Source organism: Mytilus edulis, chromosome 13 (genome assembly GCF_963676685.1).
Source record: "Mytilus edulis chromosome 13, xbMytEdul2.2, whole genome shotgun sequence".
NCBI lineage: Eukaryota > Metazoa > Mollusca > Bivalvia > Mytilida > Mytilidae > Mytilus > Mytilus edulis.
In genome coordinates, this window is record NC_092356.1 from 32,804,635 (window position 1) to 32,828,253 (window position 23,619).

At 34.0% G+C, this 23,619-nt stretch overlaps 2 protein-coding genes across 2 annotated transcripts; both read right to left on the bottom strand.

The window, feature by feature from the left end:
• Positions 1 to 40: 40 nt before the first annotated feature.
• LOC139500250 (uncharacterized) lies at positions 41 to 676 on the bottom strand. The gene has a single exon (XM_071288989.1). It carries the CDS (start codon positions 674 to 676, stop codon positions 41 to 43), a length of 636 nt encoding a protein of 211 aa, XP_071145090.1.
• An 8,212-nt stretch (positions 677 to 8,888) lies between these two features.
• LOC139500037 (lim and transglutaminase domain protein ltd-1-like) lies at positions 8,889 to 15,709 on the bottom strand. The gene is made up of 6 exons (XM_071288746.1): positions 15,430 to 15,709; positions 13,386 to 14,514; positions 12,814 to 12,982; positions 12,051 to 12,325; positions 10,338 to 10,487; positions 8,889 to 9,033 (listed from the first exon to the last, which is right to left on the bottom strand). The coding sequence occupies exons 2-6, from the start codon at positions 14,349 to 14,351 to the stop codon at positions 8,980 to 8,982; spliced, it is 1,614 nt and encodes a 537-aa protein (XP_071144847.1). The 5' UTR covers positions 14,352 to 14,514; positions 15,430 to 15,709; the 3' UTR covers positions 8,889 to 8,979.
• Positions 15,710 to 23,619: the final 7,910 nt, after the last annotated feature.

Consider the following 23,619-nt stretch of genomic DNA (forward strand, 5'->3'; position numbering starts at 1 on the left):
TTTGGTATAAAACATTCTTCTGCCTTGTACCAAGACTCTTTCATCTTTCTCCTTCTCCAATGCAAATTACTTTTAATAGCTTCCACAACATTCTGATCAGTCTGGGACAGTTCTTATATACCCTATATGAAATACCATTTGGTCCTGGAGCTGACCCTGCTCTTGCCTTTCGCACTACGTCCTGCACTTCTTGGAACTTCAGGTCTGACTCATCAAACTGTTCTTTTGGCTCCTCTGGTGTTAACAATTTCTCACACTCTTCCAGGTCTTCTCCTCGTCTCTCATCGCTGTGGGTCTTAATGAGATGTTCTTCCACTTCTTCCCTCGAGTTTTCCAGTTTACCAGATCCTCTCACTCCAAATAATCGCTTCATATACTGAAATGGGTTTGCTGTAAATGTTGCTCTCTCCTTTGCCTTTTTCTTTCTATCTCTTCTATGAGTTTCTGCTCTTGTAAGTGTCTTAAGTTTCTCCCTAGTTTCCTTTCTTACATGCTGTAATGGTAACCTTTCATTCTCATTGGCGACTTTGTATCTCTTCTTTAACCTTCTCAAGTCTCCTCTCAATTCCTTGATCTTCTTCTGTCTCCGGTTACTATGGCCTTCTTTTGTTGGTTGTTTCCCTTGTGGTACCACTCCAAATCTATCCTTTCCTACACTGTAAATAATGGACGTCATTTGTGTTATCTTTCTGTCTACACTGCCTGCTAATGTTGCCTCTAAGATGTTTTCCAAATCTTCGTCAAGAGCTTTCCAAGCTGCTTTGTCTGCATTCGTTGGCCATTTGATCTTCTCTTTGCGTGGCTCATTCTCTTCTCTACGGGTTGTTGGCTCTATCCTGTCTCTCTACGGACTGTTGTTTCTATCCCGTCTTCTCTATGGACTGTTGGTTCTATCCTCTCTATCTCTTCTGCCTCGTCAAGTTGTTCTACCTCTGTAGGCTGTTCCTCGTGCTCATCCTCACCCTGGGTCATAGGGAGGCTATCATCACTGTGGTTTGTTTCCTGGATGGTCTCCTCTTCCGTCTGACCAGATCTCTCTGTGCGTTGATTGACAGAATGGGGTTGCACACATTTCATTCTGCTTTGATGGATCTTCAAACCTCTAGAATTCTTACAGACTTTACCACAAAAACATTTACATCCGTTGTTCTGGTTCGTTGTCCTTGTCTGTTCCATAGTCGTTTCCTGATCCTGTCCTATGGGCTGTTCATCCTCCCTCGCTCTCGCACAGCCCCGAGGGTGTCTTAGTATATATCGTTCCATAGCGTGTAAAATGGGTTCCCCTTCACAGGAGATGCACTTTGATTTGCCAAGCCTAATGCCCCGGTTACCAGTCTCTCCTGGCTGTTATATTTTCTTCTTATTCAAGAACACTGTCAAGATTGTAATTTAGTACGCTTCTAAAACTGAATATGATAGTGCCATCGGAAAAGGCAAGTTCATGAAAGTCAATGAATATATAAAATAGTTTCTTTTTACAAAAGAACGCTGTCAAGATTATAATTAAACACGCTCTAAAATGAATGTGCTATTAAAAAAGACAAGTTGATGAAAGTCGGTAATTATATTTACTTTTTACACAAAAACGCTGTCAAGATTGTCATTTAACACGCTTCTTAAACTGAACGGGAATTGTATTTAGTTGTACATGTACTTATCTTTAAATAAGCAACCAGTAACTGTGTGTACACTTATATCGTTCTTTTGTGTTTATTTTATGTTAGTTGTCTTTGTGTCTCGTACCGATATTTTGAGTTACACCAATGTAAAATATATGTGTATGTTATGCTGTTACACCAGTGTCAAGGTTAGTGGTAGGTTTGCCTACGCACACCCATATTTAATCACGACACTATCTTTATTTTCCTGCTAATGTTTTTTTCATTGGTTGTCGTTGTTTTATGTCTGTCATATTCTTGATATTCGTTTTTTGTAAACTGTTTTTTTTTATAAATTAGGTCCGAGCTTTTCGTTGCCTAGGGGTTCAACAAATCCAGATGAAATAAAAAGAAAAGGAATATATCAATGATATGTTATGAGAACATAAATGTGCTTTCTAATGGACTGGGTTACGTTCAATATTGTTGAAAATATATATAGTGTGTTTATTTACGTTTTTTGATTGAGTTAAGCCCTCCGATTGATATTTTATCGTGTGTTTTTTCTATGTTGTGATGTTATACTATTGTTTCAGAAAAGGAAGAAGGTTTTGTACCATTAAAACGTTTTATTCCGCTGCAAATGTTTGCACCTGTCCTAAGTCAGGAATCTGATGTACAGTAGTTGTCGTTTGTTTATGTAATTTATACTTGTTTCTCGTTTCTCTTTTTTATATAGTTTAGACCGTTGGTTTTCCCGTTTGAATGGTTTTACACTAGTAAGTTTGGGGCACTTTATAGCTTGTTATTCGGTGTGAGCCAATAGTCCGGCCGATCGGTGAAAAAATTGCTCAAATAATGAGGAAAGCACCAATTTTTGCATGATGGTACATTTTTGTGTACTGAGCAATATTAGCTATGGACCCATCCTCAAAATTCAATATGGCGGCCTATTTCAAGATGGCTGCCGTACGTTCTAAAATATTTTCCAGTATTGCACAAACCACAGTGGATTTGGTGCTGGGTGCACAAAAATCAACATATTTGAATGACTTGGTGTACTTAGCAAGATTTTGTTTTGTTCTATCTTTGAAATACAAAATGGCGGCTATTTTCAAAATGGCCGCCTTGAAAAATAAGCAAATATTCATTATTGAGAATTGACCTGAATATAAGCATTTTATTGATGTATAGTGTCATTTGGTATCTGTCCCAGTTCTATCCTTTCTGATTTTGCCTTGCTTGTCATTCCATACACAAAGTAGTAGCTTTCATAAAAAGCTGCAGTAGTAGCTTTCATTAAAAGCTGCACTATTTGTTGTCTTGGGTCACACATAAAAGCTGTAATTTGGGATTTATCTGCCTTAAGATATTATTCAGTGCCTATCTTATCTTTTGGTCGCAATATTTTGCAATTTGAGACATTAAACTGAATTGAGAATCAGTTAAACACATATCAGTGAAATGGCAGGAATTGAGGACAACAAGGACAAGAACATTGAAATGGAAGAAACTAAATCACTTGGTGATATTGAGAAACCCACAGCTGAAGACGCTTTAACAGAGGACAGCTCAGAAATGACTATTAAACAATTGTACCAAGAATATTTAACAGATAGAAAATCAAATGCTAAAAGAACAGTTGATATTTACCGCAATATAAAACAGAGCGAAGTGCGAATATATAAAATATGTGTTGGTCTCATTACGTTTCAAGCTGAACAGAAAGTGGCAATGAATATCAATAACAAACAGGTGAAAGCAATATCTCAGCAACTTCAGCAGTCTGAAGACAGGATAGACCACAAGGCTAGTAATAATTGCTTGGCGGAAGTGATGGTCAGACCAATAAGATAGTCAATGTTGTGGTGAGACGAATGGACAAGCTGACAACAACTGAGGAAGGAGACGCAGTTCTATTTCAAAGTGCATTTGAACAGCAGGGTACCTTCCAACAACTGGCATCTGTTGTGAATGAATCAGTGGACAATCGAAATAAAGAAGTTAATATTTACTGCAATGGACACATCATCTAAGCCAAAATTTGACCTTAGCCAGTACAACGCAAGTTTACCAAAAGTACACATCAAAATCCATGCCGTGGGTCTTTCCACAATTGTAGTTCGCATGAACCATAAACCGTGCCAACTCTGTTGAAGGTGTCTTCGCCTTAAGTCAAAAGTCCTATGTCAGGGCCCTTGGCCCTGCATGAGACAGTTCAAATTATTCAACAACAATCTCCATTTAAGAACATACTATAAACCTCTAGTACTAATCAAGGATACCAGCAAAAGGCTTATGTGTCTTCTTACGCACACTAACCATCTACTATGAGTCAATAATATTTGGTTTAGATCAGCACACCATTACAGAAACAATTAGCTGCAAATGAATTCTATCAAGTTTCTCCAATGTTGAATGCAGTGCCTACTTACGGTATCATCCCTGTCGAGTCAATGGCAAATCCCACATTTATCACTCCAATTATGACAACCTCGTCCGCTTCTGGAGCTCTAATATGCTTCCCATAACATCAAGTTGGCTCTATTGACCGATCCAGGAAAGGGCAGAGGAAAGAAAAAGAGTGTGACAACACCTCTTCTTCAGACTCTTCCCTGGAGAGAGAATATGCCATGTGGCAAGAAAATCATTGAGCAAGGGACCGGAGCCGAAGCCCACAGCTGCCACAAATTTAAAAACTCAATTGAAGAGGATCCATTTCTTGGGAGGCGCTCATTTACCAATTTGAACGAACTGCCGGTAGATGACAATGGGAAATCAGGAAAAATGTGTGTAGGCCCCAGATTGCCAGGCCGATGTTGGCTTTGCGTATGCTCGCATGGTAAACACAGATGATGATTCCAAGGCCTTAAAAAGCATTCATTTGGAGCAGCGCTTCAGCAAGGAAGACGATCAAACCAGATTGCAACCAAAACATTCCGTCGAGGATGTAAAGACAAAGAATCTTCAAGGCATGTAATAGAGAGGAACCTAGAAACATTCAACAAGGCGTTTAAACACGTGAAAACCTCAAAAGCAAACCAGATGGCGATATATGGATAAAAAAGTGCCAATTATGACCATCGACCACCGTTAAACAAAATATGAGCAGTCCTTTGGATTATGAGTTGCATAACCTCACACTGGATTGGCCGATCAATATAATCTCGGTTCTTCTGATAAAATAATCATGGAAGATCACCAGTTCAATGGAAGAACACCTGATCAATATAAACGTGGAAGATCTATTGAGCAATACAATCGCGGTAAATCGGCAGATAGAAGTACATCCAAGCTTAATGCCTATCGATCAGTAACACCCCCACTAAGCTAGAGATCATATAGTCCCTAAAGACAACGGTTAGCATCTCCACGGACAAACTCCAGAAATCCCGAATATTTCAGACAACGGTCACCTTCACCAGGATACGGAACAAATCAAAGTGTAACCTCAACAATGGAGCAAAGGGTCGGACCAGTAGGACAACACAGATTCCAAAGTCTATTGGCAATGAAACATCATCTTATCACACAATCGAACAGAGGCCCACTGCCTCGTCCAATATTGTCATCAGACGAACCATTTGAAAGAGCTTAGTAGTACGAGGTACTACACATGACCAGAATGTGAGCATGATTGTGGACTCTGCTGCAATGATAACATTAGTAAATGAGAAATTAATTCCGGTAGAAAATTGAGATTTGGAGAACGTAACGCTATGTGGTGAAGTTAACAGCTTGTTATTGAGAAGATTATAAGGAACGACTCTCGACATTAATAGAGTAAACATACAATGGGATGTGTGCAAAGAGCCATTAACAGACGATCGCAGTGATAAACCTGAGTAGTCCCACAATTACCATTAACAATAAAGAGATAAATGCGTCATTTGTTAATAGTGGAAACGAGATTTTAACTCAGCTAGTTTGCATAAAACGAACCATCACAGTTCCACCAAATTCAAACATGACTGTTACCATTAAGACTAATAAAAGTGCTGACCAGGAGTGCATTTTAGGACCATGCTCAATGAAATGATGTAAATTGGTTACGTAAGTAGTTGGAAAAGGAAATAGTTGCCCCTTAACCATTTTAAATGATGGCAATCGTCTAATCCGCCTGAAGAAAGGTACACCTATTGATTACATAGAATAATTTGTCGATGTAGTGGGTACGGCAGATGCAAACGCGATGAGTGACGTAAGACGTGGCATTGAAGAGACACGAGACAAGGTGCCTACTATTCCATCACATTTATCCGACCTATATTAATGTCAATCGACTCGTTTCAACCTATTTCATTCCAACCATTAAAACTGAAAGCGTTTAAAGAATGTAACATTATGATATTGGTTAACATTTTGAATTTCACTATTTGTTTTTGTATATGCAGCTATATTTGCAACTTATGTGTTATAGAAATACCCAAATTATTTGTTTTATACTTTTGAATTAATTGATAACAAATTCAAGAACATGAAGTCCATTTTTAAAGAATCATTACTTTAATTTCCGAAATTATATAGAATACTTTTAGGACAATCTTGAATTTTATACCGTTTTTCCGCCATCTTGAAAATGGCAGCCATATTGGATTTTTCAGAGTGGGTCCATAGCTGAAATCAAAGGATATATAACCAAGAACTACTATGCCAAGTTTCATGCTTTCCTCATCAAGTGAGCAATTCTGCTCTATATCTGCACCAATCGGCCGGACTACAAGGCTTCATGTTGAAGCCGTACATTTACCTATAATAGTTTACTTTTATAAATTGCTATTTGAATGGAGAGTTGTCCCATTGGCAATCACACCACATCTTCCTATATCTATAACCGCTTTGTCTGAGATATCTAAATTCGTTGAACGATTTGCTCCGAGGCTTTAATATTCAACTAACGTAGACGCCATTTTGGCTATCTAGATATATTTAGCAGAAAGCAAAACGGACAACAGATATGTAACCATACGATAGGTAGATTAAAGTCCGCGATATCCTTTCGGATAGTGGGACTACAAAACCTGAGACGAACGTTTTGCATATTATTGTAATTTGTCGGTCATTCGCATTGGTTCAGTAGTCGAAATCTACGTAGTCCTCCGAAGCAACTAAGATACTAACCGCACCCCTGGTGATACGCCCCTTAAAAAGGCATTCTGTTGCATAAACTGTATTATGACTGTAGTTGTTCACAGATCGTTGTCAATATAATTGAATTTGATGCGATTGTCTATAAAACCAGGTTCAATCTACCATTTTCTTCATTATAAATGCCTATACCAAGTCAAGAATATGACAGTTGTTGTCCATTCGTTTGATGTGTTTTATCTTTTGATTTTGCCAATTGATGAAGGACTTATGTTTTGAATTTTCCTCGGTGTTTTTTTTTTTTTTATTTTACTTTTTGTGTATGTGTCTGTATCCGGGTATCGAGACCATTCTGGTGAATAAATGCAAAATCATTTACCTTCACATTTCAACAAGATGTATGGATAACCACTGCCGATTCGTTTGGGAAATAAAATAAAATCGAAACATAATGTTGAAACTTGCAATCAGAAAGTCTATCTCGAGTTTGACAATAATCTCAAATGTCATTCTGTAGTAATAAGACTTCATAGAGGCATTTTTTTTTATAGATTTAGTCAGAACTAAAATAGTATAATATATGGCCATAAATGTAGCTTTGTGTCATAAAAAGAAGAGTAACTACTTACCCTTCAGGTGCACATCGGTTATAGATTTTGCTCAATCTTTATTAAACAATTTTCAGTTTTGATATTGAGATTGGTTAACTGCTTTCATCTGAATGTTTTACTCATATGTATTTGTTTAAATCTAAATGAAGTATACTAAGCATTAAGTGTGGTGTACGTAATTTATATGTAGCAGTTTCATTAAACTCAATAAAATCAGAAGACACCAAAATATGATCTGACACAATGTGTTTTATTATACAAGTAAGATGTTTCACTAGCTATAAAACCAGATTGAATTCACCCTTATCTACAAAAAAAAATCCTGCCTGTACCTAGTCATGAATATGACAGTTGTTATCCATTCTTTTAAATTTGATGTGTTTAAGCTTTTGATTTTGCCATATCCGATTTAAATTTTCCTCAGAGTTCAATACTTTCACGATTATACTTTTTAAATCAGAATACTAATGTACCTGTCCCTCCTCGTTGTTAGTCTTCTTTGCAGGATCTAAGACTTCTACGTTTTAAATGTATCATCGCAAAAAACAAAAAAGGTAGCAAAGTGGAAATTAGAATTCATACGTAGAAGTAAGACCATGTGCAATATAAAAGATACCAATGCATAACTGTAGTGAACCTCAGAATCAAATGTTTTAACGTGACATTTCCATAAACATTGCCCCAACGTCTCAGTGTTTTAATAATTCCCGGTGAATTGTACATATTTTTATTTTCCTTTTGTAATTTCAATTCTAATTGTGATTCTTCTAAAGGTTTTGTACATATGTGTTTTTTTATCAACTGTGTAAAATGATGTATAGAATATTAAAGAGAGATTCAAAATACATTAATCGAATAGGAACAGACAACACCATAGAAAAAACGAGAAAAAAAACCAGAAAAAACGACATAAAATTTGTCAACACATCACTACGTTGAAAACTAAAGACTGATCTCGAGCTATACAGACCTCACCAAATACCAGGAGTAAATTCAGGTGCTCCGGAAGGTTAATCAGATACAGCTCCTACTCATTTACAGTATGTTGATGAGATGTGAAGTGATTAAACATCACCCACTACCAAATTACTATTAATGTCCAAATGACCAAATATTTAAAACATCGACCATGTAAATTTTAAAACCACTGCCAATTAAATTGACCGAATGTGAAATTTTGACTTTTTAGGACAAAGTTTAGACAAGAGAGTGACCAGTTAAAACAACACAATCATCGATACATTTAAAATCACAAAGTATAACATAAAAAAAGCAAGAGCAACGCGAACCACTTAAAATAAAAGCTAGCGGAGATGCAGATGCATCGGAAGTGTGAGAAGGTTCTGCTCTACATATGCATGTATCAACCGTAAAGATTGTTAACAAGTCTCGTGCGATGACATCAGTATTAAAGAACAGGATGGGATTGTAGTAATGTTAATTGCAACATTTACCAGGATATCTGTGATACAGATTTTTATAAGGATTTACAATCTTGTGACGGCGCCCGTATAAATTTGAGGATTTTTTTTTTCGAGAAAGGACTTTGAAATAGTTTCGAAGATAACGAATGGCCAAGGATTGTTGGAGATAACATACTAGGTTTAATGTAGATATTAAGCTACATATTAGAAATATAAAATCTTTGCAGTTCAGTCATACTGTTGCCTTTTTGAATATGTCTATCTTTCTAACGCATTCCATTCACTTATCAGCAATGTTACTATCTCGTTAACCTGTAATAAACAAATCATTTTATCACACATTCTCTAAAATGAAAATGTTTAGCCATGGCGTTGTCAATATAAAATAGAAGATATGGTATGAATGCCAATGAGACAACTCTCCACAAGAGACCAATTGACACAGAATTTATAGGTCACCGTACGGCCTTCAACAATGAGCAGAGCTCATATCGTAAAGTCAGCTATAAAATGGCACGAAATGAAAAATGTAAAACAATTCAAACGAATAACTAGCGGCCTTTTTGTATGTACAAAAAATAAACGATTAACAAATAACATACACATCAACAGTTTAATTTCGACTTATGTAGTGTAAATGTCCCTCTGGTATCTTTCGCACATCCTTAATAACGTTAGAGCAAAAACGTTTTCAATGAAGGTAATTACGAATCTTACACATAAAACTTTTACATCTTACCTTAAAATTGCAAAAATAAAAGAAATATGACTCACATGAACAGATAATAGTATATATTAACACTGTTATCTGTTTCTATCAATGCACAACATTAATGCAGCTAAAATTAATACTAGTACGCTATAAAGTTAAAATATATTTGTGATTGGTTGAGATGATATATATAGTTAAAGAAAAAAAACTATTGATAGATAACGAGCATATACTCTCTCCTAATTATATGAGTTTGTCTTCCAACTGTTTTGATTCGTGCATCATTAATGAGTCTTCTGTAGATGTATTGCTCGCTTGCATACAAATTATTGTAAGCATTGAATCGTTGAAGCATTTTAAAAACTGGACTGATGCCTTTGCGGGTGCTTGATACGACACTGAGCTTAAAGGTATAACACCACCTCAGTATGTGTTGAATTGAAATATTAATCATAATATGTACATTCTCTATACATTTGCTGTATATAAAACAGGTAAATTTTTCGACAACTAAGGTCATTCTAACCCAAAATATTGGCTTAGCAGTTTTTCGCACATTTTTGTTTCGATTTTTTTTTCGTTTTTTTAACTCTATAACTTCTGTCTTTTTTCGCACGCCACTGATGAGTCGTATGTCGACTAAACGCATTTCGGCAGTACTCAATTATCCACATGAGATCAAACTAATCACCAAACGTTGAATTAATCAGTGAAATGGCAACAAAGCACGATGTTAAAGGATAAAGCTAGCTTCATTTCATGATAGATAAATCTGTTATCCAACCGTGCATGTGCTTTGTCCTTTGGTCGAAATCACATCAAAATTTCTAATCTCTGTACAAGGCATGGTAAAAATATTCAGCACAAACATTAACTACTTCCAATTTGATTACTTTCGACTTACGCATTTGAATATGTCTGATGCAATCTTTACTCGATGGTTAAATGTGAAATCTTCCATTAAATTCATTGTTCGTCTAATGTCTTCTGGTAAAAGAATAAAGCCGTGCTGCTTCAGCTCTTTTGAGAGTTCTTCAATCAACCAAACAGTATCCTGAAATGTTTTTTGAAAAAAAGCTAGAACACAACAAAACAGTTTGTTTTAAGTACAAGCTGTGTCAACTGAAGTTCGTCCCTGCTTTAACCTAAAGACAGTTCAATGTATATAAACTCATCATAGATACTAAGATTAAATTTTGTATTTACGCCAGACGCGCGTTTCGTCTACAACAGTTTTATTACGTTTGATTCTTTAATATGCTTCATCTATCAATTGCATGTACATATTTGTTAGACTGTGTATCAAATTGCCAGCTTTTCCGTTTCGCTCTGTAGGCTAAGAAAACGTCTAACCAAGTATTGGTTTTTCAGAAGGTTTGATATGCAAATATCAAAGACCGTATATTAGTTTTAGTACGAAATCTTTTTTAATAGAACAAATCAAAATAAACACTTGCATAAGTTTTGTTTCTTATTTGTAAGTTTTGGGTATATGAACATTTTCTTTCTTTTTTCCAATCTTGTCAATATAGCACAGGTATCAAGCCAGAGGATAATACTCTTCAGTCTATCTTTTTGTCGTTTTGATAATTTCCCGTTTGACATATTTTAGGATGTCTGCTTGTCATGTTTTGGAATTTCTGTCAGATTTTCGGAATCCTCTGGTTTTATCCATTTGAATGCCTTCAAAAAATGTCCCCATGAACCCCAATTTTCTTTTTATAATCTTTTACATGTATCATTATAAGTCATTTGTAAAGGTCTATAAAATTCTATTTTTTTAGTAGTATCTGAGAACTTTAACTGGTCAATGATAAAGCTATGAAAAATCAAGAGAGAACATTTTCCCTCCAAATATCCAATGGCTAATATCACGAAAAGAAGCACATTGATCCCTATTTTTTTTGATTTTTTGATTCCTCAATTTATTCCCTATCAATACATACTAGTTTTATGAAAAGTTATTTATGTTGAAACTGAGCAACGAACATCCTTAATGAAGGATTTTAGCCGAAATTGAATTATTATACACCATGAGGTTGATGCCAGCAGAGTGAGTTTACTTTAAAACCACTATCTTCTGGTTTATTTATGCTATGTTTGATACATTGTTAGTCAGCATTGTGTATTTGCAACTGTATTTTTCAATCAGTTTTTCTTTTAATTGATTTATTATTTTCATCCTTTTTCATATTTTTCGCTGTTAATGATGGAGATTAATTTGTTTATCTAGGACACTATTTAGTTCTCATTTATATTGACTTTATGTAATTTTTTTTTTTGGGGGGGGGGGGGGGATTTCCATGTTGCTTTTCTGTCGCATGGACTTAATGAAAAATATGCTTTAGTTCATATCTTATATGACAGTTGGGTGTAAGCATGATTAATGTATCTCTGGGCAAAATTAAATGATTTAAGCAAACTTAAGTTTACGAATATTTAAGTCCTAAACTCGAGACTAGCAAAACATGTTGTAGTTACATTAAATCAACAAAATATCTAATCAACAGAAAAATAATTAGAACAAATTCCATCACTTACTAATTAAAAGCAATATTTTGTATTTCGTGGATTGTGTTTTGTTGATAAATAAAAAAAAAAACACATGTATACATACCTTTTCCTTCTCAGCTGACTTGCTGAACAATGTGAGTAGCAGATTTACTGTTTGATTAACTGCATTAGATTTTTCGACTGTTACTTTGTTTAATGATTGTGGTCTGCTTACAGTTGCCCATGTTTCTGAGCTGTCACCATGCTGTAGATAATAGATCAGTCTTTCAAGAAGATTAATAAGTCTATGTAGTCTTGCTTCATATTCCGACTGTCTTACTATGTTTGAATGATGCAGCCGTGGATCAACAGCCACTTTTCGACCTCTGTGTAGTTTTTCTAAATAAATATACAATTGAATTAGCAGAGGAAGTTAGAGTAAATTCTTTTTAAAACTGGATTAATATGTGTCCTCTTTTATGTCAGTGTTGAATTTTTGGTTTAAGGTTATTCTACGTTATGTATTATTCAATATACATAGGTTAGTTTCAAGCACCTCAGATTAGAAATAGATAGAGTTCTAAATGTTCACAAAAGGCATCAAATTAATTTTGGTACCTTTATTTTGAATAGCATTGTATTGCAGTTACTGTGATAAAAAGAAAAAAAAACGTAAAAACGGGAAGATAACAAAAATACCTAAATCCAAGGAAAATTAATATCGGAAAGTCCCTTATCAAATAGCAAATTCAAAGTTATCCTTGGTTGACCGACTGAATGATTATTCTAAAAGCAATAAGATTTGTTGCCCTACATTGCTATTAAGAATGTGTATGTGTAGCTTATTTGAAGTACACAAATCAAATTTAAAAAAAAACTTCCATTACTTTGTTTAATGTTGAGAATTGCAGCTTTTCCTCTAGCTCTTTGAACATCTAGGTCGACCTCTGTTATTTTCTTGCTAGCACGGTCCTGAATACGGAATAATATTTCGTTGACGTTCTTGCCTTCTATTGAAGCATTTAACATCTTTCGAGCAGCTCTGATACCACAGTTCTACAATTATAAAAAAACATATATTTATATTAGATCAAAGCATATATTGAATTCATTGTATCGATATTACCTGAATCTGTGATTTGAATGTTGAGTTCAATGTATTCTTGTTTATCCTACTTTAACCCTTGGCAAGAATTGAATGTTAAATTTCTTTATTTGGTCGACGGTTTCTAGAGAAAATAGAGGAAGTAGTAAAAGCAATATCAAAGCAAAAATGCGAAACAAGAAACAATAGAGAACACACTTCAACAACCATAATGTGTTGTATGCAGTACGGTCCAAAGAAATGTATTTATTCAAGAAAAAAAATGATTTTCATGGTTTTGTGTTAGAATTTAATGCAAAAGGCAATTACATTTTATGCTCTGAAAGTATCTTCATCAGTTAAGAGTATATATACCTCGTGCGATTCTTGCAAAGGAAGTTCGTCGTAGATCAACAGATAGTAACAGGCTGTTTTTGTCTCAGATTCTAAATATCCATTTGTTTCAGTGCAAATCTGCAAAATGTATTGTCCTGGTGATTCTGGTGGGAAAACGTCAATCACTACTTCTTTGTATGTTCTTCTTCGTATTAAACAACACTGGGTTAGTTCATTGATCACTTCGTAATCCTCCGAATGGTTTGATGTTGCTTCTGAAGACAACACATTTGCTTTTATGGAAATCAGTTCAGACATTCTATTATCTATCCGAAATTTTATCTGGAAATGTCTGCTCAAATCGATGTGCAGTATTCCAGATCTGTATGACGGATGAGATAGCCCAGAGAAGTACATGAAAGGACCAGGCCCCAGCCCAATAGCACCAGTGTTAATAGGAAGTGGCATGGGTTCAGGATGACACACCTTGCAATCGATATCAACTGCGAGTATTTTTAGAAGAGGTTCACCATATTTACCGGCATAAAATACAAGTGTGTAGGTACCAGTATAAGGAAACAGTATATCACATGTCCAGGTTGATTCGTTTCTGATAAGATAAACAAACTTTTGTAAGAAGTTATCATTTTCAATTTTTATATCTAAGTCTGTCTCAACTAATTCTAAATTATACCAAAGTACCAATTCATATACGGATTCGTATGTTCCCATGAAACCAAGTGTAATTCTACCATCGTCACAGGTTATTCGGTGGCTCAAATGAGTAGTAAGTTTTAGACCCGTTCTCCACCAAGGAGGAAAGAACATGTCTTGGTCTAAGAATTGTTCTTTTGTTATTGGTTCAAGAAGTAACTGCCATTTTTCATCATCAGGAAAGCATTCGTGAATAAAATGTTCTGGATTTGACAATACATAATGATCTAAGAATGTTTTCTTTAGAATCTCATTCGTATCTGAATGGACTTCAGTATAAGATTTGACCATGTCTTTTGATATATTCCCTGATAGTGTTCGACATATGCGATATGGATGAACAAGCTGCCACGTGTCTTTAATAAAAACTGCTACCCATGCGCATGGAAGTAATGTGCTTCCATCATCACTCCTGCAGACACCACTTATCTTGTCACATTTAATACCAGTAGCCCTGAAAAATGATACGGACTAAGCAAGGAAGACGAAATGTTTTTATTTTATTTTTTTATTTACAGCTTGAAATTACGATTATTATTAATTTCATTCACACAATGATGACATAATTACACGCCTTACATACCGAAAAAAACTTACAAGAGATTTAAGAATAAATGTAAAAAATAATTGAATCTTTTTTTCTCTTTTCTACCAATGAAATAGGTAACATTGCTTGATTAATATTATAGGGAATGTATTTCACAGAAAAACCGAAATAACTGAAGCATTAAAAGAGAAACCGTAACGATATATACCAATTGAATATTCGATCAACTGACATATACGTCGATGATCAGCTAACAAGGCAATCACAAAAATCGAACAAAAAGACAAAAAAAAACAGTCAACAAAAATACTGGTCATAAGATGTAAAAGCATAGTTAATGGTAACTTATCTTTCACCAGAAAAAAAATCAACTAAAAACCTAAAAAGGAAACCATTTAAAACATATAAATGTGTATGTGAGACAGGTCCGATACTTCAGTATCAGAAACTTTCAGAAATGTTTACCAGATGAAACGCATCGAAGAATTATTTACGTTTGTTGGGTTAAATACCTGACTTTAATATTTTGCCAGTAAAATTTGAATACACGAAATATGCACATGATGATCTTTTGTGGATTTTTACAAATCTTCAGATAAAAAAGGATAAAATCTTTAATGTTTTTTAAATCGGTCAGATCATACAAACAGGGTATTAGGATTTGTACTGTGTTGTTTGAATGTTTTTGTTCGAATTTTATTAGCACCGAATTTCAATTTTGATATAAAAAAAACTACTACCGTTGTTTTAATTGTCATATATATCTTAAACCATTCGAATCAAGTAAAATCTATAAATAATAAATATGTTATTTTAACATACCAGCATAATAAAATAAATATTGTGGTAAATGTAGTTTTATGTTGCCGTAACAGTCTAATTAATACATCCGGGGTTCTGCCTTGTCCTTCACCAGATCTGTATAACAGAGGAGAAGATGGAGGCTCTAAATCCTCAACTGTATCATGAGCCAATGCATCTGACAACCAAATAATAAAGGACCTGATCAGCAGAATGTCACTGTCAGGGTGGTTGGGTATCGGTTCTTTTAGATAATCTCTCAGCTCTCTAAAACTGCTCAGTGCTACCCGTGGTACCTGAAATTATTTTAAATCAAAATCGCCAATATCTTGTTCTGCACCCTTGTCAATCTTACCTACAAGCTGAGATATGAGATACTAGTAATATTGCAATTCTTTGTATTTTTAAATTGACAAAATTATCTTTTGCACAACGTTTTCTGCACGTATGAAAGCATTATTACATTCTACATGTGCGTGTCCCAATTTATGTACCTATATTTCAATGGTGATTTTTGTCGCAGTGTATCACATTTGCTTTTGCTTATTCTTTTTTGTACATACATAAGATAGTTAGGTTCCTCGTTTGAATTATTTTACATTTTCATTTTCTATGCGGCATGGGATTTTCTCATTGTTGAAGGCCTTACTGGGTCATCTATATAATTTGATCTCTGGTGGATAGTTGTCATAATTTCAGGATATCATACTAATGTACATTCTTATTATAATATCACGCATAAAAAGCAATGTATGCAAATTTAAATCTACTGAATAGTTCACATTTCTGAAAGGTACAATGATGTGTTAGATCGTTGCTGATGCACTGTTAATAATCATTCACTTTCATTCATCTATCGAATGACACAAAAACAAAATAATGATGCATGAATTATGTGAACAGTTTATGTTACCTTCGATGCGTTCTTCTCGATAAGGTCTATCAAATCAGTGTTCAGACCGTTATGGTTGGCTGCAATGACGTACTGTTCGCATAGAGCATTCCGGTACAAGACTCTTTTAACCACATTTCGCTTTGCTTGTCTTCGTTGAATTCAGTTTGTTGTTATGGGATTTGGTTCAAAGGAAAAATCTTGAGATGGAAGGATTTTGACCTAGGTTGAATAAAAAAATATGGTGTTAAAAGTTTTTGTACATTTCTATTTTTATTTTCGTTTTATGATTCGTTGATATTCACCAACATAAGAAATAACTTTCCAAGTATGCACATCCAATGTACATGTTGAAATGCATTTAAACTAGACAAAGTGATGCCCCTGAACTCCATGCTGAAGTAAAATATTTTAATGAATCATAACAAAGTGAACTCGTCGGGGTTAAACATTTTTTGTGAGATTTCAACCTTCCCCTTATACCTCAAACCAATGTAGAATAAAGAAAACACACAAGCAATACGCACAGTAAAACTAAGTTTGAAAGAAGTTTAAGTCCGATGTCATAAACACTTTAATTATAAAAAAAAAAAGATGTGGTATAATTGCCAATGACACAACTCTCCACAAAAGATCAGAATGACACAGAAATTAACAACTATAGGTCACCACAAGGCCTTCAACAATGAACAAAGCCATACAGCCCATACCCTTTAAAGACGGTTCATCAGTATCATTTTGAAAACATTTGTAGTGTTTTGGCCTGCAAAAAAATGTAATCATTTCGCAGTTCGATATTTCCGAAAACAGCGTCAAAGTAAGAGATACAGATGACTGACTAATCAAGTTAGACGTGGCATTGGTGACAGGCCTTCCTTTTATGTATAACAAGTTTTAAAGAAATAAGAACTCATATGTCTGCCTTATATTTATAAGACATACATGTAGTAGCATGAATGTTATAAACCTCACACAGAATATAGTGATTGATTGATTGTTGGTATCCTAACTCCAATGAAAAATATTCCAAACATGTTTAGATCGATAACAAATTAAAAACTAGATCTATCATTGCAAGTAATAGCAGGTGGCACCCAGCCCACATTGCAATTTAACTGCCACCACTTTAAAATCAGTCAAAGCACATACATACATAACAAAGCATGGTATAAAGGTTGAGGATATTTGAACTGCAACATTAAAATGAGGGTATATCAAATTTTGCTGTTTCATAGGCCACCGTTTGGCCCCGGAAATAGTTGTTTTATTGCTTCTAAAAGTGTATATATCGTGGCACTATTTCTATACGAGGAAGCAACAAGTCCATAGTTCTTATTTTGTAAGCACGATAATGTTCCATTTTTATATCACTTCCAAATAGCAACAAAGGGCAGTTATTGAAGAATTGAATGGTTCTTATTGTAAATTCATTGGAGTGAAAAAGCGTTGACCGAAGTACATTTTGTATGAAGTGCGGAAGCGCTTCATTCTAACAATGAGCGCAAGGTCAACGCTTTTACAACCCTATGAAACTGCTAAAAGAATCATTTGATAATTAAAACTATATTTCTAAGCTGTGATCAATAGAACATGATTTATTTTAGCCAATCAAAATTACGTTTTCATAATGAAACATACATCCAATGTTAGGTTGAAGACATTGATGTACGTATTTAAAAAGAGGATACATGAAAGAGAGAGAACTTAACATTTTTTTTCTTTTGATAGTGTCAAGTACGTCGTGTGATATTTCATGACACAACAAGCTTTCAGTTTGCAAAGAAAGCGTCCACAATATCAGTTTGTCCTTTTTTGTTAAAAAACATTTGTTTCAGAACTCACACGCAAAGGTGCTAAAGTTGTGTGCCATTGACTTATTATACATATATCACTACATTTAGATATATCGAGATTATAAACTGTAGTAATATTCAACTTGTTTTTCTGATACTATTTTTATTGTCGTTTTTTTTCTAATCTGATCTGATAGATTGTTCTCATCTTATTTGGTCTGACGTTATTATCAATGACTCTACTTTTAAAGGCAAATTGCGTCTATTTCTGTCTTATATTTTATTAAGTACGTTTTGTTTGTTGTTGTTGTTGCCATACCTTTTCGCCTTGATGTTTATTTATTTCCAAATTCATTACTCAAGCGTTAATAATACATTGATTTAAGTTAAAAACATCACTTAACGTGATCGACACCTCTAAGTACATAGTTTTAATACGTTGTATTTTAGTGAAGATTTAAATTAAAACTGTAAATGACAGTGTCGGAGATATTTTGAATTACTATACCAACGAAGCATCGTCTACTCAAATGTACTACTTTTTACACAAATAACAGTTGTTACCACTTTAAATTGAAAAGTATCTTTATACTGAATTTTATGTAAGAATTTTAACCTACCCCGTTCCATTTCAAATTTACAATCCAAAATTAAAATGCAAATCTTTTTATTCTGTAATTCATTTAATTAAATAGGTAATCATCATATTACAGTAAGTTGGCATTTTCTTCATTTTACGACCAAGGTAATAAAATTATAGGACTGAAAGGAAAATAGAAGATTTGAATAAAATATAAAATTGACAGCAAATGTGTCTGTTCCAAGTCAGGAGCCTGTAGTGAAGTGGTTGTCGATGGTTCGTGTCTGTCATGTTTGTTTTGCGTTTATTGTTTTGTGACCAAGGTGATAAAATTATAGGACTGAAAGGAAAATAGAAGATTTGAATAAAATATAAAATTGACAGCAAATGTTGTTATAAATTATGCCATGAGTATTCTGAATTGAACTGTTTCACATTTTCATGTCGGGACCTTTTATAGCCGACTACGGTGTGGGTTTTTCTCATTGTTGAAGGCCGTATGTTTGCCTATAATTGCTTACATCCACTTTATTTGAACTTTGGTGGATATTTCTCTCATTGGCAACCATACATCATCTCTATATTTTAAGAATACAAATATAAAACGTGTAACGATTAAAATTTTCTTATTTTAATAGTGAAGACTACATTTAAATTCATTTGAAGAGGGACACGTTCTCTATAAATTTTAGTACATAATATATAGTAAATTGTATAAAACAAACCTTATCATTGACGAAACTTTCCGATTCTAACTCAGCTTCTGTGGTTGCTGTCACTTTGTTGAGATTATTTTCCCCTTGAAAAATACGGGGCTCTCTCTTGGCTGGATTATTACCCATCGAGGTATGTTTCTACTTCAAAATACTCTTGATTTTAGTCAAAAGATGAAAAATAAACTAAATCACGTCATAATCTTTAAAATGTCAATTATTGTGAAAATATGTTTTGATTGTACCTGTCTTGAAAGGTATAATTTTATTTACTACGAAGGTAAACAGTGATTTAAACAACATTCCCATTATTAGAACAACAAAACGGATGTATTAAATAACTTTAAATTAATTAAAATACGTAAATGGAGAATACTTTATTTATGACATTAAACAATAAGTTTTCTGTACCTGTTGAAGAGGAGTTCAATATAAATTTAATATACTTTAGACCTATATATACAAGAAAGGCAAACTGGACAATTTTTAACTAAAGATGGTATTTTGCCAAATATGTCGAGTTTAAGATGTTAACTTTGGTTGGGTTACTGTTACTTATCTATTCAAATACAACATAACTCATAAAGTTGTTATTAAATTGATCCGGGGGATCGATATTTGTTAGTAAATGAGTTTTTTTAATCAATCCTTATATGTAGGATATAAACTGCATTGCGTAAAACGAATTGAATGTATTTCAATAGCAACAGAATTTTATATGCACTGTAAGACCAATGCAAAATTTCAAGATTATAACTTGGCAGACAAAAAGAAAAATACCAGGTAGTCACAAGGGATGACTGGGGTAAATAAATATGATCATCCCTGGAATTATCCCGTTCCATACTATATTATTACCCTACTACATGAGTGTCAAGAGATCTGCACGTTAAAGACCACTTGCTACGCCTAACCGAGGGGCCCTTATAGGGTATCTTGCAAAGCAAAATAATTAATCATATCCATCAAACCGACATTTTCCAGAAACAGTTGACATTTCTTGCATATCGACCTTCCTATCAGAACCTGCTTAATGTTTTAATTCTGAAAATGTTCTTGTCTTGTATATCGATGAAATATTAGCTACACTGTACGTTAAACAAATACAAATATATCATTTTTGTATGTTTTTTTCGGTCTATGCATCCGTTCGTTCGTTCGTTCGTCCGTCCGTTCGTTAGTTTGTCCGTCCATTCGTCTGTCCGTTTCAGGTTAAAGTTTTTGGTAGTTTTTTGATGAAGTTGAAGTCCAATCAACTTGAAACATTGACAATTATAGTGCGAATGGGGCATCCGTGTACTATGGACACTTTTTTGTTGGACCCTGGAGTTGATATCACTCAGGAAATATGGAAGAATACGGGTCAATCGCCAAACAATATCAAGCCCTACTAAGGAAAATGTGATGGTGACTTTATGTCGATCTGCTGTCATGATACAAGATCAATTGCTATAAATCGACAATTAATTTTGCAATTTGAGAGGCAATGAATCGAGCTGAGATAAAGTCATTGAAAACGATTTTTTTTCCCACATTTATTTATATATAATATATATACGACTGTGTAAGAAGTAATGTACATTTGTAGAACTCTATATATCAGTATGAACGATTTTTAAATGGAGTGAAGTCGGCGAATGTCTTACCATAAACCAACCCTAAATGAAAAAGATAAGATAATTAAAATATAAATATCGAAAGTGATATATATAAATCAGAGTGTCAGTTTAATATATTTTAAGAAAAAGTGCAAAAGTGTTTATATGTATGTTCATCTGGGCCTTAGATTGCCGTTGTCATCTGGGCCTTAGATTGCCGTTGTCATCTGGGCCTTAGATTGCCGTTGTCATCTGGGCCTTAGATTGCCGTTGTCATCTAGGCCTTAGAATGCCGTTGTCATCAGTAGCCCTTTTCACAAAAAATCTTAAGATATATTTTACTCTTAAGAGTAATCTTAAGATTTTTAGGTTTTTCACAAAAAATCTTAAGTAAATCTTAAGAGTAAAAACTATCGTAACTTTAAGAGTGCTATTACCCACTCTTAAGTATATATTTTACACTTAAGAGAAATCTTAAGAGAAATATAAGAATATAAGAATTTAAAATGGCTGCTATATATTTCTTTTTAATATTATAAACAGATCGAAGAGCTTTAAGAAGAGATCACGTTTTTCGGGACCGGACCGACGACCTTGATTTGTTAAATAATGGCCATTCAATTGCACGGTATCGTTTCCCAAAGCAGTCTATTTGGATGATTTAGAGATGTCATTAAAAGAACTCCCAACAAATCAAATGCAATCCCTTCCCATATTCAAGATGTATAACAAGACTAACAACACAAATCAAACGTATCTTCCGTCTTGTAGTTAAATGTGCAAATTTGGTGTTCTCTACCACGTCCGCTATGGAGTGAAACATTGCAAATTATGTTACGCCAATCCCGAACACTTACACACAAGCAAGACTAAAAGGTTGTACATATATTAAGAACGTTTAAGATCAATAAACCTATTTTCCAAAGCCTTAAATTTGTCAGTCTGATTATTGTACACACAGTTTCAGAAATGGTCACATTTGGGATGAGATATGAGGGTACTCGAAAAAAGGGGGAATTGTCCGATGACCTGTTTTTCAAACTACCTTTATTCAATCCATTTCAACTGCACATTTGCGTACAAATGATTTCATATTCGGGTTTTATTAATTAGAACAACAACAGTGCATGCTTATCCGATTTAGAAATGTAGTAGTTGCTTTCAAAGCCGGACATATAATTTATTATTACAAATTTAATTCAATGTTACTGTTTCAGTCATGTTTAAAAAGGTAATACATTGCTTCTTAAATGTTTGTTTACAATTAAAAGACATGATGGGTTTCATGAAAACACTTGGTATTCTGCATATCTGACATTAATTTCCATATACAACTTATACAAGGTACATTATATATGTACGTCCTATGTCCTTGCTTAGAGCTGAAGAATAACTTCTCAAAAATAGGATCAGACATATTGATAACGAGTGAAAATCACAATAATAATCGACGACATTAAAAATAAAAAACAGATAGAAAACCTATAACCATTAACTAATAAATCTGGGAATGTTGTCATCTAAAATTTAACAAAGCTTCCACTGACTAAAGTGTCTTCTTTTCAATAAATATTATTATAGAACGATATATATATAATACTATTCATAATAGGAACAGATTAAAAAAAAAAGGCAAAAGATACAAACAGTTCAATTAAGCTCAAAGGTCGAAAACAAAACAATAATACTATGACGAGTAATAAAAAAAACCACACAGGTCTCCACTTACCCTAACATAAAAAAAACTTAAAAACTGATCAGCAACACCCCTCTCTCCTCCCCCCCCCCCCCAAAAAAAAACAAACTAGGGTGATCTCAGGTGCTTGTTTTTAAGCAATGATGGCTTTCATTATACTGCATGCATTGAAGACATATTGGTGACCTTCTGCTGTTGTCCGTTCTATGGTCGAGTTGTTGTCTCTTTCACACATTCCCTATTTCCATTCTCAATTTAATTTTTTAGTATGTATAGTTGTTTTATCAAAATTCACGCTAAATCAACACAATGTTTTTTGAAAATATATGGATTTTGTCCAGTGTCCCATCGTGATACTTGATTATTAACGGCGCAGATATATATATATATATGATTCATCCGTTTAAAGCAACGTTTCCATTCACTTTAGCTCTCGCAATTTCCAGTGCTGAGTACACTACTTGCAATATCCCGTGTACAAATTGTTAATCACATACAGTCATACAGATGTTCAATCCGTCCAAGCATATATATCCCAAGTTGACAAAATCTTTGAAAAATCTTGCAAGTTGCAGTGCGTAATTTCTGCGACAGTTATGTTCTGAATAGGCAGTGGAGTTTTGATATTTTGCCGGTCTTAATTAAGATTTTAATAGAAGTATAGAAGTATAGACATAAAGAATAAAAAAAAAAAAGAAACATACAGGGAATCTCTATACCAAAATGTCTTCTTTAAAAAACTATCTAAATTGATATTCTTTACTTTTAGAATAAGTAGTCTCTAAAAATGTGTATTTTTTAAATATCTAAAAATCTTTAGCATAAACATTAAAATTGATACTACATGTAGTACTTTTTTCTTTGATAGGAAGACTATTATAGTAACACCCAACAACTTCAAACTGCTTGACGAGCGTTACAAAACCAGTGCCTTGCTTT

Coding starts and splice junctions, on each gene's coding strand:
- LOC139500250 (XM_071288989.1), bottom strand. CDS start 676: ATGACGTCCATTATTTACAGTGTAGGAAAGGATAGATTTGGAGTGGTA.
- LOC139500037 (XM_071288746.1), bottom strand. CDS start 14,351: ATGGTCAAATCTTATACTGAAGTCCATTCAGATACGAATGAGATTCTA. Junction 10,488..12,050: donor AGTCAGCTGAGAAGGAAAAG/GTATGTATACAT, acceptor AAAACATTTCAG/GATACTGTTTGGTTGATTGA. Junction 9,034..10,337: donor CATCAGACATATTCAAATGC/GTAAGTCGAAAG, acceptor TGTTTATTACAG/GTTAACGAGATAGTAACATT.